This window comes from Siniperca chuatsi, linkage group LG21, assembly GCF_020085105.1.
Source record: "Siniperca chuatsi isolate FFG_IHB_CAS linkage group LG21, ASM2008510v1, whole genome shotgun sequence".
Taxonomy (NCBI): domain Eukaryota; kingdom Metazoa; phylum Chordata; class Actinopteri; order Centrarchiformes; family Sinipercidae; genus Siniperca; species Siniperca chuatsi.
Genome location: NC_058062.1, coordinates 17,707,149 through 17,722,861, shown reverse-complemented (window position 1 = coordinate 17,722,861; position 15,713 = coordinate 17,707,149). Strand labels below are relative to the sequence as shown.

Sequence of the window (15,713 nt, the reverse complement as noted above, 5' to 3'; positions counted from 1 at the left end):
CTGTTTAGCACCAATTTTCCTTTACTTTTAAAACCTTCTTTTTTCCTGTTTCAGACAACTGTGGAGGCCACATCTGGAAGGCAGATGTAGTCCCAAAGCCTGTTCTCTGCCTTTGACTCTCGCTCTCTCTCCTCTCCTTCACATTCGCTGCTTCTCACTCACTCTCTCTTTCTCGCGTCTTTCCCTCCCTCCGCTCTCTTTTTGGGGAAACATGAGAGCTGGGCTAATTCTCTCTCTCTCTCTCTCTCCCTCCCACCCTGGCTGGACCACCCACATTCGGAAACGCCTAGCTGTTCCTGAGGCAGAGCCGCTGGCAGTTTAGACAGAGGGAGAGCAACAGGAGAGAGAGAGATGTAAGGATGGGTTATGACTGACGGTTTTAGCAGAGTATCAATTACATCAATGTCAAAGCCATAACCTGCCATTGTGTAAGGAGGAGAGAGTCTGGGAGAGACGACTGCTTTAGTGCTCTGCTGAGTTTATGCAGCATGAATCCTGGGCTCTTGTTTCTTGCACCACAGCTAACTTTATCCACTCACTTCATTCTACAACATATTTTATGCTGCTTACAGAAATGCATCTCAGAAAATAAGTGCCCTTATGCTTAAAGCTTGCCTTTGGTAAATGCTAGATATCCTTAAGTTAAATAGAATTCTCCATAACTTGAGCACACAAAAATGAATGATTACTTCAGATTCAAATAAATAACAATGAAACGTACTTAAAACAGCAGCTTTTATTTGCTTGGTAAGCAGTAAATAAGTATCTCTCAGTTCACCTCAAACATTTAAACATCTCCAATATAACGGCCAGTGTCTCCACCATGTGGATGTTTCTCAGTATTACTGCTTTACAAAACCAGCAACCATCTGCATTACAACTTTCTAAAAAGCCTAAAAGGGCCTCATTTGTTACTGTTAACATTTTAATGGTTAATAAATAATGTATTATTTCTTTATGGATCACTAATAATCCACTCATAAGGACAACTTATGAAACTCTATTTGGCTAGTGTATATCCTCCTACAGTATGACATTTGCTTTTTAGTTTTTAGTTAAAGCTGCACTAATCAATATTTTTATATTAATAATGGATAAAATCACTACTTCTATGTGGAAGGGCTCCCTCATAATGATAAACCCACAGAGTCTTATCACCTGACTCTGCAGTTCCTCTCAGCTCTATGGAGCTTTTTAGTGTTTTTCAGCTCATTGTTTTGGTTTCGGGCCCACAACTTTATTGTTTTGGTTCACTGTCACTGCTTTCATAGCGTCATTTTTTGCTGCAACAGGCCCTAAACACCCACTGTACACAACCTACTCAACACTGAACAGCAAACAAAGTTAGCAACTAGCTGGTGAACATAGTGGAGCATTTAGCAGCTAAAGAGCCAGATATTTCTAGCAGGAGTTAGAAGAGATTAAAAAAACAGCGCTAAAAAGGGAGTGAATATTGGACTCACATTAATCAGTTGGCTGACATGACTCCAAATGAATGCTAATGTTGTTACATATCTGCTGAATGAGTAAATAGGCAACTGCTTGCTAACATATTTTTCATATCAACTTAAAAGGTGGTAGGTAATATGTCAGTGTTTCTGCTGCCCCCAAGTGGCCAAAAAATCAGTTATTGCAGGTTTAACAACATTTACATCTGCTGACTCAATGGAGCACTGTTGTGGAAGACAACTTAAAGGTCCAATTTGTAAGATTTAGTGGCATCTAGCGTTGAAATTGCAGTTTGCAACCATTCGAATATCGCTCGCATCACCATCCCCTTCCAAGCGTGTAGGAGAAATTACGGTGGCTGCAAAAAACGTGAAAGGCCATATCTACAGGCCAGTGATTGGTTTGTCCATTCTGGGCTACTGTAGAAACATGGCGGTGCAACATGGCGACCTGCTCCCTCTGTAGATAAAAACGTCTTATAATGAAAAAACAACAATTCTTATTTTCAGGCGATTATACACTAATGAAAACACACTTTGCTACTATAGCTACTCCTAAATGTTACATACTGGACCTTTAATTAATCATTTACATTTAGAACTTGTTCAGTAACTAAGTTAAGCCATAAGATTAATAACTAAGCTAACTGAAAAGACAGAGCAAGTTATACAAGAGGTTCTTAATAATGGGTTAATGGGTAATATTAGAGAGTGCCCATTCTGAAATAGAAAATAATGCATAATACATTCATATGCGATTATCTCTCTTTTTTTTCTTTTTTTTCCAGCGTTTTTCTTTTTCCCACCTCAGTAGCCACTGATCCCACAGTGGCTCCCATCATACCTCCTAACGGCCCTCCCACAAACAGGCCAACCAGCGATCCCAGCAGGGCCTCCATTCTCACCAGTGTGAGCAGCCACCTCATCCAGGCCGTCAGCTTCTCCCACAAGCCCCCGAGAAAAGACGGAGCAGGGGAGGAAGGTAAGACACTGGAAGAGGGGAAAATACTATCTATATCCACATTCAAGCCATCTGTGCTCCTCTCTGCCTCTTCCCGGACTGCTTCCATTTCTTCTTCTGTCACATTTTCCTCTGGTGGTGAGTCTGGGGGAGACGCCTGGCTATTGAGCTGGTTTCCTCTCCTCTGTCTCACTATCTCTTCCTGCCTCTCTCTCACTCTTTCCTCAGCGTCCTGGTACAGAGGGCAGCTGAAGTGTTGTGTCCCGCTCTCTCTCACTACCTGCTCAACCTTCTCCAGCAGCTCCTCAACAGCTTTCCTCTCCTCTGGTTCTCTACTGCGGGTTTCAAGGGTGTGGTAGCGGTCACCGCATCTTTTCACCAGCTCCAGGAGGTCCTTGCGCCACGTGACAAGGTATTCCTCCAGCTGCTCGTCCTCCTCCAGCTCCTCAGTGTGGGTGAAGAGTACGATGGTGTTTCTGCTGACTGCAGAGGAGCCAAACAGCTCCTCCAGGACATCCAGCGCCTTGGCCTCTTCATCAGCTGGCTGGTTCACAGGGACACACAGCAAGAAGGCATGTGGCCCAGGGCTGGATAAGGTGATAAAGGAGGATATATGCCTTCTCCTTTCCTTTGGGTCGCAGTCTGAGCCGAACCAGGCTGGGCTGGAGACTACCACTACCTGCCGAGAGGTGGCAGAAGCATAAAATCAAGGTTGAATAGTGTTTGCACAACTCTGATGTGTTGCTGTAACGAAATAGAACATATGACCAGGGGGACTTTGTATAGATTATATTTAAGCAAATTAAAAGAGAAGTAGTATAGAAGATTGGAAGACAGGAATCTATGGAAAGCAGGACAGTAATATTTGTGTATGCAGGTTTGTAGGTGCATGTGTAGGTATATCTATGTGTGTGTATGCATGTATGTATGCAGCTATATGTATCCATATGTGTATGCAGATGTATATATATGCTTGTGTGGGTATGTATTTTCTTTCTTTTCTTGTACTTTTTGAACGTTTGTATTTGTGTAGAAATCAATAAAATATGAATCATAAAAAAACAAAAGTACGTGCGTATTGGTATGCATGTTATGTATACTCACTGTAGGCCTGTTAAAAAAAATGAAAAAGACATTATGTGAAGTTTTTTTTATTGCTCTGTAACTGCATTCACTACTTGAATTAGGTCCAACACAGAGGTTTTATTCTTCCTAATTTATGTGGTGTGATTTGCACATTGCATTCCTTTATTGAAGTTATAATCCTTAAGACTTTTTGATGCTATTTATGGCTGGCATTTATTCTGCTGTACCCATTAAATGTGTTTACACTCATTAGTTACCTCTCTCTATTGTTTGCATTGTCAGTGGTGGGGTCCGCCATTCCTGCACTAGATTCAAATGGTCTGGACATGCATAAGGGATTCACACGAAATGACGCATGCACGTACTGAGCAAAATTTGGAACACAATACAATATGCATATGTCACATAATGACGTAATCTGAAACCGCGGAACAGCCGGTCCTGGGCATTTTAAAGACACATATTGGTGTCAGTATAGGTATAGCAAGTTATAAAGAAGAAATCTTTTTTTTTTTAGCATGTTTTTTGTTTTGTATGTCTGACAGATTGATAAACATGTAATTTAAAATGGAACTCTAGGAATTGCATTACCGTAAAACTTCAATTAAAAGCCCAGGCTTTTATTAGCTTCAATCACTGAACTCAACCTGCCTATATTTGGGACAGGCGTCCATATGGGACAGGCCTTTAATTGCTTTTGCACAAAACTCTTGCTCGGCAAAGATTGGAAATACTATCAAATTGTTTATTTAAACCAGTATGAATATTACTTGTGTAACAATTAGGCTATCAAATAACATATCAATTACAAACCATTCATTTGATCTAGCTCCGTAGCACAGAGAGAGAGAGAGAGCGAGAGCGAGAGAGAGCCGTATCAAAATACCAGTAGCCTACCTTAGAAAGAATGAAAGCTAAGTTACCATAGTTATTTCAACTTGGATTAATTTTTTTATGAAAAACAGTTTTGATTCTTTTGATTGGTGGACCCTTACGGACTAAAGGAATATAAATAATTGAGTAATGGACACATATTTGGACTTTATGACCGCTTCAAAGGTAGGGAGGCACCGCTTTTTTTCTTCTCTCTTGTTTACCATGCCAGTAAATCTGAATGAATTATACTTTGGTGCTCATGGTCCGTAAATGAACTGAATGATTGAATTGTGGAGAATCTAACCGATCTAACAATGAGTAGCATGTCCATATTGACAAAAGTTTAAACATTTATATTTGTATGTCTAGGCAATCTAGGCAGCTTAGAACTAGCTCAACCGGGCTACCCGGTGGGCTTCAAGAGGTTTTATACTGCCAAAGAACTTCTATAAAAACCAGATCTGGCGTCTAACTGAGACCTGCATTGATTTGTCACCTGGTCAGTAAAAGGGACTCTGCGTAATTGGGGCTTGGTTTTTAATTGTTAAAGTTTTACAGTATTAAGACATTCGTAGCATTACCACCAGTAACCACAGGTGTCGCCAAATCAACCTGAACTGAAAGCTTAAGGATTACAACTTTAACTTGGCTATGTTGATTGCAACTGGATAAGATTTTGCATACAAATGTATTTCTTAATAACATTTATATTAAAAATATAAGACAGTAATTGCTTTTTGGCACCTCTTGTTCTCAGTTCCCTCCACAAGTGATTATATTCAGGATAAAGACGCTGTTGTTGCATATAAACTTGATTATCAGAGATGTGAGTGCTATTGGGGTCATTGCTCAAGAGAGATTCAAACCTAGCAAAAGCTAACATGTGTCACTAATAATGACAATGTGTCACTAATAATAATGTTATACTTGACTTCTCGTATAGCTTTTGATATACGTCTTCATTACCTTTAAAACACTTAACCTGGCCTTGCTGGCCTCATATTCTAAAAATTCAATTTAAATTCAACTTTTAAGATACTTCCTCCCTTTGGCCATTGCAGTCTGATGTTCTGTGTGTATTTCATTCCTACCTGTCTGCGTGCAGCCTCTCCTCTGTGTTTGCTGCACTCCTGGATGCCGGATGCAGCATCTGCGTCCTGCTGAGAGTCTTGCAGGCCCAGGATGTTGCAGACTGCTGATTTCTTTCCTGCCCCGGGCCGGCCCAGCACCACCAGCCTCAGCTCTGCTCAGCAAAAGACACAAAGCAGTGGAAAGAAAATACATAATTATGGTCTTCATGGTATACTCCGTTTATTATGGAGGGTTTTAAGGGCTGAAACAAAATATATAAATACATAAATAATTATTTAATAAAATGCTTAAATAAATAAATAATTATGTAATTTAATTCTTGTCACCATAAAGAGACATTAAATATATAAATGTTACATTTATTTGTGTTGTTATTTATTTATTTATTCATTTATATATTTACTTTTACACATTTGTAAATGTATGTATTCATTAGTATATTAATTTTATTTACTTATTCATTTTATCAACCATTATTTATATATTTAGAATTGTATTTATTTATTTATTTATATATACACTTTCATTTATCTATATTGTAACTTGCTGCAGCGAAATAAATAAATCTGTCTACTTCATCCATCAAAAGTCAGGAGGCAGTCTCTGCCCTGCGATTGGTGGTTGTACTTGAATCTACTGTTGTTGCCTACTTCAAGATGGCAGCACCTGGTGCAGATCTTAATGAAATCTTGCGTGCTACAATGGTAGATACTGTATGCTGGCTGTAGCTGAACCAGGGATGTAACTTACGGGGGGGGGGTCATGTCCGCTGCACTTTTTAAAGTCCGAAAACTAACGTTACATAAAAAAAAGGTAAAACAGACACTAGGACCACGTAGAAACAGCGTCCACTCAAGCTCCCAGTCCCCCTTCCCTTTCGCTCTCATTTATGGAGAGCCATTTCATCCAGAACCCCACCCAAACTGCTCACCACCTATCCAGTTACCAGACACCACCTATCATCCTGCGCCGTCACCCAGTGGACCTTGCGCGCAACCCAGCTGGGTAGCGCAGGGTATTGGGAAAAGTTAGTCTTCAGGCCTTTCTGCCAGAAAGGATTAATATTTCTGCTGCATTACTGTATATGTTGCATTTTACTGCTGTAGATATTTAAGGTTTAGCTACTTTTAACTACTTTATATACTGTTTGGTAGTTTAATCCACAGCTCCATGTTTGCAACTTTTCATGAGCTCAGAAAAACAGCCCTGTATTCAGCTTTGTGACAATTCCTTTTCCAGCTAATCAAAGTTTAAAAGAAAAAGTTTATTTAGTTAAAGAAGTATGAGAATTTTCTCAACCCATAAAGGAACACTTCATCTTTCAGTTTATCAGAAAAATTCTAATTCAAAAGCACCACATTTGGAGATACATGGTTTTCACTGTACATTAAGGGTATGAAAAATTAGTAATCTAAAAAGCAACCCGTAACTAAAGCTGTCATACAAATGTAGTGGAGTAGAAGTACAAAGTTACATAAAATGGAAATACTCAAGTACAAGTACCTCAAATTGGTACTTAAGTACAGTACTTGAGTAAAAATACTTATTACATTCCACCACTGGTTTAGGCAACAAAACTAAACCTAACCAAGTAAAACCTAACCAAATAGTTTTGTTACCTAAACCTAACCAAACTACTTATCACTGAAAATATTAAGTCAACTAAGTCTAAAAATATCCAGGTAGGTGGTGTGCAGTTTGGGTGGGGTTCGGAATGCTCATTCAGACCGATTCAAACAGCCAGCCAGCAGCTCAGCAGAAACGTTGTGCAAACCCCACAGACTCTCTTAGCGACTTTATTTATAAAAAGTGACTAGCGACAAATCTAGTGACTTATTGCAGACCATCAGGGGGGAAAGTTCGAAATATAGCCTCCACAAACCTATTATATTGTAGTTTATTCCCAGCATGCTGCTCAGATTGAGTGGCTCTTCTGGTTGATAAATATGTAAATAGTTCATTTGATCTTCTCTCTCCCCCCATTGTAGATTTTGTAATTTTTTTTTTTTTTTAACTTTTTTACTTCAAATACACGGTGTCCCCATAGTGAGTTTGTGATTATTTGGCCAAAGATTTCTCTATCTACATTTTATACGTCTTAAATGAAGGTGATCTTTCCTTTACTGCACTAAGCTGTATGCAAATGAATGTGTGACGACGTCATCGACACGAAAATGAGCATGTGACGTCATTTAGAGAGTTTTGAGGATAGTGCTAGCTACTTTCGCTGGCAGCTCTGTGGCTCTGTCCCTCTGAAACTTCAGACAACACAGAAGGGGAACAAGTTAGGGTGGCAGAGAACATAGATGCAGACTTTGTAGTGATGAAAAGACTCATACACGACTCTTTTGGTTCAGGTATTTTTTTAATAGGCTAGACTTTTAACAGGCTACCTCATTGCTCGACCAAAGAGAGCTGATCGACTGGTTGAGCCTGCTGGGTCTGTAATACTGTCCTTCCACCAATCCGAGGGTTTAACCCGCCCCCTGACTTTTCATGGCTGAAGTTGCCACATTTATTTATTTCGCTGCAGCAAGTCACACTGTGGATAAATGAAAGCACGTGCTATATAAATAAATAAATGAAATTATAAATAGATACATAAATGTGTGAATAACAAATAAACTGACTGTATAGGCTACTGTGCATGTGCTGTCCAGAGAGTACATACTTTTACATACATACAATACAATTACTTGAATTCTTATGTAAAAGTGATAGCTTTTATTTATTTTTTATTTTTTTTACTGTTTCTACTGATAGTTATCACCTGATATAAATGCTACGGTGTCATAACATTTCCAAGAAGTGGCAGCGCCCTTTGCAGATACCGTCTCTTCTCCTCTCAAACCGCACAACACCGAAAACACGCGAAGGGGAGCCGCCCCTGCGGACTTTTCTCCTGTTCCGTCTCACAGATACAGCTCTCGAAACACATTTACAAAGAATTCTCCAGCCTACCTGACTGTGAAGCAGATGCTGACATTTCTGCTCCTGTTCACTGCCGTATTTAGTGTTGAATCAGGAATGAACGCACTTCCTAGTTGCTGCCTCTGATACCGGACTCGACTGACTTCAGCAGAGGTGCGCGCAGCTCCATCTGTTGTGGTGCCTGATGCAGGGCGGCTCAAACCGGGGCCCGCGGACCACCCGGGGCCCGAGGACCACCCGGGGCCCGATGTAATAATGACTAAACTGTTTCCTTATCATCTTAGCCCACTGAAGTTTTGTCACATTAGATATGAGGAGGCCTGAGTCATGTGTGGCAATGTGGAGGCATTTTGGAAGAGCCTCATTTAAAAGACAACCTAGAAGTATATTTTTAACACTGAATCACAGTGGTGATCAACATGATCATTATTTCAAAATGAAAACATCTTGGTGCATTAAGACTTTATGGTATATTTTGATGCAGTGAGTTATTTATTGATTTCCATGGTTTAATGCATAAAGTCAAGCATATTATTTATCAGTATTACCAAGCCCAAACAGTCTACAGCCATGCTAGCAGCTGTTAGCTGTACTTGGGCACCAGACATACAGTCAACTTTAGGCACAGTGGTTCTTTACGAGCTGCATGCTAACGTCAGCGTGCTCACAATGACAATGCCAACAAGCTGATGTTAAGCAGGCATAGCGTTCACAAGCCATCTTAGTTTAGCTTGTAGGAATGCTCACATTCGATACTTAGCACCAAACACAGAGTACAGCTGAGGCTGATGGGAATGTCTTTACAGTTCATCCTGAGGGGAACATATATGTGTGTACCAAAGTTAATAGCAATCCATTAAAAAGTTCTCCAGACATTTCGCTAAAAAAAAAAAAAAAACTGTCAACCTCTTGGTGGCGCTAGAGGGAAATGTAGAGGATCACCAAATCCATTAGGCTTCATCCTCTGGGCACCATGAATGTCTGTACAAAACTTCATGTCAATCCGTCCATGAGGTTGTTGAAATATTTGAGCCTGGACTAAAGTGGTGAACCTACCAACTGGCATTGCTATATAGAGCCACGCCACAAGCATGGCTAATAAAAAAGCAGAAGCTGAATTTGGGAACAGATCATATTTTAATGTTGCCATTTTGTTAAATGTCTGACTGATTTGTTTGGACAGCTCCTGATTACAACAAGGTTGTACCTAAAGGTGTTTTCTATCATTTTTTAAATTCCGCAGTCATCAAAATCGAAATGCTGTATGCACAGTAAAATATCAAATGTATAAAACTGCAAGGCATGACAGTACTTTTCACATGGTAAAAGAAAAACTAAGCAGGTGTCAAATATATTACGTTATGTTGATGATGACCAAAAGACAACTTAAATGTTCCTGTACATTTCAGTAAAAAAGGCACACATACATTCAGTACAGTACATACAAGCGTACACCCATTCATACAACAGCACACTGTACAATAACAGTAAAACTAAGCTGACATGCCAAGAAAGATTAACGTGTTCAGTAAAATGTCTCATTTAAAAATATAACAATTAGAAAATTAAGAGAACAAGGTTTTTAAAAAAATACTTTAAAAACGTGTTGACACTAGAAATATCCAAGTTTTCAGATGCCAAGCAGTGGCAAAATTAAATTAAAGTCCAAGGGTCACTGTAAAGGACCACTCCAGTCAAATCTGTTGACTTCTGATGTCAAATCACTCCACATTGATTATCATCCTTCAATCACAGCCCAGGCATGATGTAGGCAATGTTGTCCAATGTATTTGACTGACAAAGAGAAAGAGAAAGAGTTTTGTTAGAAAACTGCAATAAAAGGTGCACATGATCACTGCCACGTGTATAACACCTGAATGTATATAAAAATGCAGTCCATCCAGTAGAAACGTGCATTATTGTGAAGTTATGAAGCTGAAAACACCCACAGTAATTTAATTTATACAACATTTATAAGTGCTAATACTATACCAGGACGTTTCGAGGACATCCGTTTAACTGTGGTATCTGTGCTGTGAGACAGGTCAGCGGTCCCAGTGCACACAAGATGGAGTCCAGAAGTACAGACAGACTCCCGGACACTGCCACCATCCCCTAACACAAAGAAACATCAAGTCACATGACTCACTTATTCCACTGCAGAGTAACGAAACATCTACGTGTTACACTTCAAACAGAAAATGTGGTGCACAAACTCTTAAGTGGAAAATAAAGCTTCTTTTATATTACATCTGTTAGATAATTATTAATGTTCATGCAAATAGTGTGTGCACGCATGCATGTTGAAACTTACCTCTGTTTCCTGTAGCCGATGCCCAATCAAGGACAGGGACTCTCCCAGGAGCTGCAGGTGAGCTGCCGCATCAATGGGATCAACATCTGGGACTCGTGCTGGGGATAGAGACACAGTGCCAGGCGCTCTGTTCGGCGACACCATCCCTGTTCCCGTTCCTACAACTTTCATGACGAAACATAATTCAAAGTCAACAGTAATGAGAAGTGACAGTGAGAGGACACGGAGTTGACAAACGATAAATCTTCCTTATCAATCAGTTGAAAACTTTCATGTCAGAGTCAAAGATACCTTTGCTTTTGCCCTCACTAGCAGTCTTGTGTTTGACTGTGGTGGCCTCAGCTTTGTTCTGTTTGTGCTGCAGATACTGAGCTTTCTGCCTCCAAACCTGTACAGGAGAGCAAACAGAAAACACAGGACGTTTAGCGCACCACCATAACTGCAAGCATAACAGTGGTATTCAAGAGCTTTTCTAGTATCAACTACAAATTAGGAAAAAACCTACTAATTTGTCTTTCTCGGGCATCGCCTTCCACACCTCCGCCAACCTTTTGCTTAGCTCACCAAACACTGCAGATTAGACATACTCATATTACATATTGTTTAAAATGTGCATTTTAGTCAGTGTCATTACAAAAGTTCTACTGTAAGTCATTATATTACCCACCAAGTCCTGGCTGTTCTGCATTTATGTTGACCCTGTACTCCTTACAAAACACCTGATATGCTGTTGTGTTCTTCTTCTTGGGCTAATAGAGGATGAAAAAAAGTTGATTTAATGCCAGTGACTCAACAATTCAAAGCTCATTTTCCAGTTCCAGTTTTTCCAACTTTAACTACCAACCCTGCAAGAAACATGACCCAACAGTATCTTACCTTATCTTTTTCCTTCTCATGCTTTTCCCGATCTTTCTCCTCTTTCTTCTTCTTCTTCTCTGTGATTCCATCATTGCCTTGATGGTGGTGTGGAGGGACGGGCGTGCCCATGGCATACATTGGACCAACAGCGCTGTGAGTGACAGTGGGATGGGAGTGGCTGTGGCCCCTCGATGAGTCTGAAGAATGCCAAAGATAAAGAAGCAATGGGAATGAAGGATTGTATTGACACATTCAGCTAATAGTTCAGTATGATGTTTGATTCTGGGTTCAGAGAAGAAATAGCCTCTATCTTGGAGGCACCCGTTTTTTAAAAATGGTAACCCAAATGCCGCCACACAACAGATGCAAGTCTTCAATGAAACTTTCAGTTTCATCTTTTACAACTACTTCTACTCTCATAGTATGCACATTACTGAATTCAGTTGGGTTCAGCAAAAATAACAACACAAACTAAAACTAGTAGCTCTCTAACTTTCTATTCTTCAAATCCAAAACAGAATTGCATAATAAAATGGCCATTTTTTTCCCAACAACACAGTGCAAGTTGGCAATTTTTATAGCAACATTTTGTGTTGCAATAATTTCTTGCAGACTTCATTAAAAATGTTCATATAAAAAAAAGCACAGCAAAAGAATATATTTAACAAACAGTAAACTCACCTCCAAATCCTTTGCTGTGCTTCTTGTCCTTCCCACTTTTATCCTTGTCTCTGTCTTTTTCTTTGTCCTTTTTCTTCTTGCTTTTTTTGCTCTTCTTCTTCTTTTTTGACAGGTGTGTGTATGAATCATCTATAACCAGTTCACCAGCCTCCAGTTCACCCCCAGATGAAGAGCTATCATCTCCAATGCCACCTCCATAATGACCTGTGTAACAGAGAACACAGCAGTGAACATTAATAAACTAAACAACACATGGGGGTATGAATGATTTAAGGTGGTATGGTACATTGAGACAACAGGTGCACCAATAATATCTCTAGTAGCAATATCTACGCCAATAAAGCTCCTCAGTACTTGTTTGATCAGCAAACAAACTTCTGTTTCTGATACCACAACTAATAATGGAATGCATAAGGTGTAAATATACTTATTACAACACTGGTCCTGAGCCTATTGAAAAGCCAAGATTCAACTGTCAGATATACTGTCAGTTCAGTTCTTAAAGAGTAAGATGTTATATGAACTATTTTATTTTGAAAGACTCTGTCCCCCTCTCAATCTTATCGGTAGCGATATACAGTATGGGAATGCCACTGGAATTATGGTTCTGCAGATACACATAAATGTCTTTGCTAACCTACACATAGAAGGGTGTTATGGGTAACCGTGAGTCACAGAGGCTTGCAGAAGAGCCGATGTGCACACCTCCAACATCTCAACAACGCATTGTGCGAACCTGCAATCAAGCAAGCTGATTGTTTGATCCAATATCCTGTCGGGTAGATTTCTCTTTTTTGGGCATCTGCTTCAGCAGTCTGTTTCTACTTCCTAGCATAGGAAACTAAATTCCTCTTCAAGGCATTTAATACTGTTGTCCATCTTGTCACTGTCCCATCCATTTATTTTGTCAATTTGTCAATCCAAATTCTTTCACAGATGTTTGTTTACATTGTCAGCAAGGTGAAATCAATTTACGATTCTGGATTTCTTCTACGTTTTCTTTACATTGTGGTTTGCTAAAGTGCCACTGCTTCCTAATGAACACGTACGTTATACCCCCAATCAAGTATAAGAAAGTATAAAAGAAACACACACGTGAAGATGTCCGCACGACATCCTTTTGCTTACGTGCAGCCTGGAGAAGCATAATTACATATAGCTAAATAAACACATAACTTGCAGCCCCTGGAACACAATTTATGGTTATCTTACCTTCCACCTCCACCTCTTTCCCCACTACAGGCAGTGGATCTCGATTCTGCTGTAGTTTCTTCTTGGGTGACTTTGAGAGCTGCATCCTGTCCCTATCCTTCTCTTTCTTTACACCTCCTTTGGATGAGTGGGGTGTGAACGGGAAGCTCTCTCCTTCCTCTTTCTCCGGCGACATGATGAGCTTCATCTTCAGCCCGTCAGCCTCGCGTAACGTCAAGGGTTCCTCTTTGGGAGCTCCGCCGTGGAACAGAGATGACTTTGAGGAAGAGGAGGAGTGCTTCTTGGAAGACGATGATGATGAAGACAGGGGGCGGGAGTGAGAGAAGGAGTGGCTCCCTTTGCTTCCACCGCTGCTGCTGCTCTCACGTTTGCGGTCCTTGGAAGAGTGCGAGGAGAAGGAGGGGTAGGAGGGTTTCTTGTGCAAGTGGGGGCTGGGGTCTGAACCTGTGGCCAGTGGAGAGGTGATAGCCTGCAGGAGGCCCATCGCTGTATCTGTCGGGTGAGAGGATGAGGGGGAAGAGAGAGGGGGGGAGCGGTCTGCAGACTTGTGCTTTTTCTTGTGGGGAGGTGGACCTGAACCATCGTGGTCTGATAGAGGGATGATAGGGGAAAAGAAAAAATACAGTTGCAATTTTTTGTGAAATTAAAAGATTATTACAATATATCAACCTCTCACCTCTGTAATAATAGTCATCACTATGTTTCTTCTTCTTTTTGTGCGAGTCCCCTCCAAGCATGAAAAGTTCTGAATCCTGATTTGGAACGACACAATTGCTTTCAACTTACCAATTCATAGAAACATAGGTTCAAAATATTAAAATGTGCAATAACACCATAACTAGCAGCACAATATCTTAAGAAGATTTCTGTGATATTAAACCACGAGGTCAAGTTATTGTGGACAGATAACTTACCTTGGGCCGTTTCTTGGAAGACTTTCTGACCTGAGCAGCAATCTCCTCTTCCTCCCTTAGCAGATCCTTGTACGACCTCCTCTTCTCTCTCTGGCTACGACCAGCTACAAGGCCTCTGTCTCCTTCCATCCCCACATCTAGAATACATGAAATGAGTATTATAATCCTTACCTTAAAAGTAAAAAATGTATAAAATCGAGAATATTTAACATAGCCTATATGATGGGTCTCGCTACATCTACAAATGTTCTCATACAAAGGAGGGGTTCAGAAGATAAACTTCATGGTTTTGTCACTACTTATCATTGTGATTCTGACTGCAAAAAATGCATGTTTGATAAGCCTGTACAGCAGGAACACAGTAAAACTAAATGGAGTGTACAGGCAGACATTACCCATTCCTCCTTTACTCTTGATCTCCTCAAAAGCCATGGCTCCTCCTCTGTCAACAGTTTATTTGTCACAGTATATCACTGACAACATAAGGCTGGATACTGACCTGTTGAGTAAACACCAAGAAAAAAATCAAATGTAAGTTAAGGTATTGAATATATAATATATATTTTGAACAAAAACGAATTGGAGCAGTTTAACGTTACATAATAAAGTGGAAAACTTTAGACATTTGTGTCATTTTTTTCGTATCTTGCAACGTTACCTAGACATCAATTAAGGTAATTACACCTAAATAGGTATTTGGTTGCTAACGTTACAACTATTCCTGCTTAGTCCTACACTGAGCAGTCCACTCAACACTGGAGCTGCAGGTAACCTAGACAAAACGTTAACGTTACTCAAAAGTGGAGAAGTGCTCGATAATTTGCGTTATATTACAATAACGATGTGGTCTGTCACCTACAAAAATGTACAAAGAAATTACAGTTAAACAAATTCCCGCCTACTTTCATAAAGATACACAAACACACCCCCTCTCCATTTACTTTGACTCCCTGGCTGTCCCAACATTTTCAGTACTCGAATCCATGTCGCCGAGTGTGCCCTCAGCTTGCCGGCTAAAGCGGCTGAGGAAAGGCCGAGGCTCTCATCCACAGCTAGGCCGCGGTCGCCTCAAGTGCACAAAATACTGTGGCGGACATGCATTCAGCTGTGCTCATGTCTTCATCTCCTCTGGGGTGGTAGCATGTGTAGTTTACAAACACCAGGAGCAGAGGAAAAAATGTGTTTATTAAATATTACTACCTCTATGGGGTCTCCAATTTACGCGGGTCCGGCCGCCATCTTTTATTATCAGCGACACAACAATACGTGTCGATGTAGGGGAGGGGCTTTGGTGATGCAGCCAATCAACTTAGAGGGAAAGTAGCCATATTAGCAATACA

General features: G+C 40.3%; 2 protein-coding genes across 4 annotated transcripts; both read right to left on the bottom strand.

Moving 5' to 3' along the window:
- Positions 1-721: 721 nt before the first annotated feature.
- Positions 722-8,665, bottom strand: si:dkeyp-69e1.8 (uncharacterized protein LOC100001340 homolog). The gene is made up of 3 exons (XM_044182434.1): positions 8,425-8,665; positions 5,463-5,614; positions 722-3,088 (listed from the first exon to the last, which is right to left on the bottom strand). Exons 1-3 carry the CDS (start codon positions 8,447-8,449, stop codon positions 2,207-2,209), a joined length of 1,059 nt encoding a protein of 352 aa, XP_044038369.1. The 5' UTR covers positions 8,450-8,665; the 3' UTR covers positions 722-2,206.
- Positions 8,666-9,512: 847 nt separating this feature from the next.
- hmgxb4a (HMG box domain containing 4a) lies at positions 9,513-15,694 on the bottom strand. Of its 3 annotated transcripts, none has more exons than XM_044182431.1 (13): positions 15,574-15,694; positions 14,769-14,872; positions 14,374-14,510; positions 14,136-14,211; positions 13,460-14,047; positions 12,248-12,451; positions 11,585-11,763; positions 11,376-11,457; positions 11,214-11,278; positions 11,000-11,096; positions 10,709-10,872; positions 10,387-10,509; positions 9,513-10,188 (listed from the first exon to the last, which is right to left on the bottom strand). In XM_044182431.1, exons 2-13 carry the CDS (start codon positions 14,803-14,805, stop codon positions 10,144-10,146), a joined length of 1,797 nt encoding a protein of 598 aa, XP_044038366.1. In that variant the 5' UTR covers positions 14,806-14,872; positions 15,574-15,694; the 3' UTR covers positions 9,513-10,143. The 3 variants fall into 3 exon arrangements, with proteins under 3 accessions (XP_044038366.1, XP_044038368.1, XP_044038367.1); XM_044182433.1 differs by lacking the exon at positions 15,574-15,694 and adding an exon at positions 15,300-15,567; XM_044182432.1 differs by lacking the exon at positions 15,574-15,694 and adding an exon at positions 15,315-15,567.
- Positions 15,695-15,713: the final 19 nt, after the last annotated feature.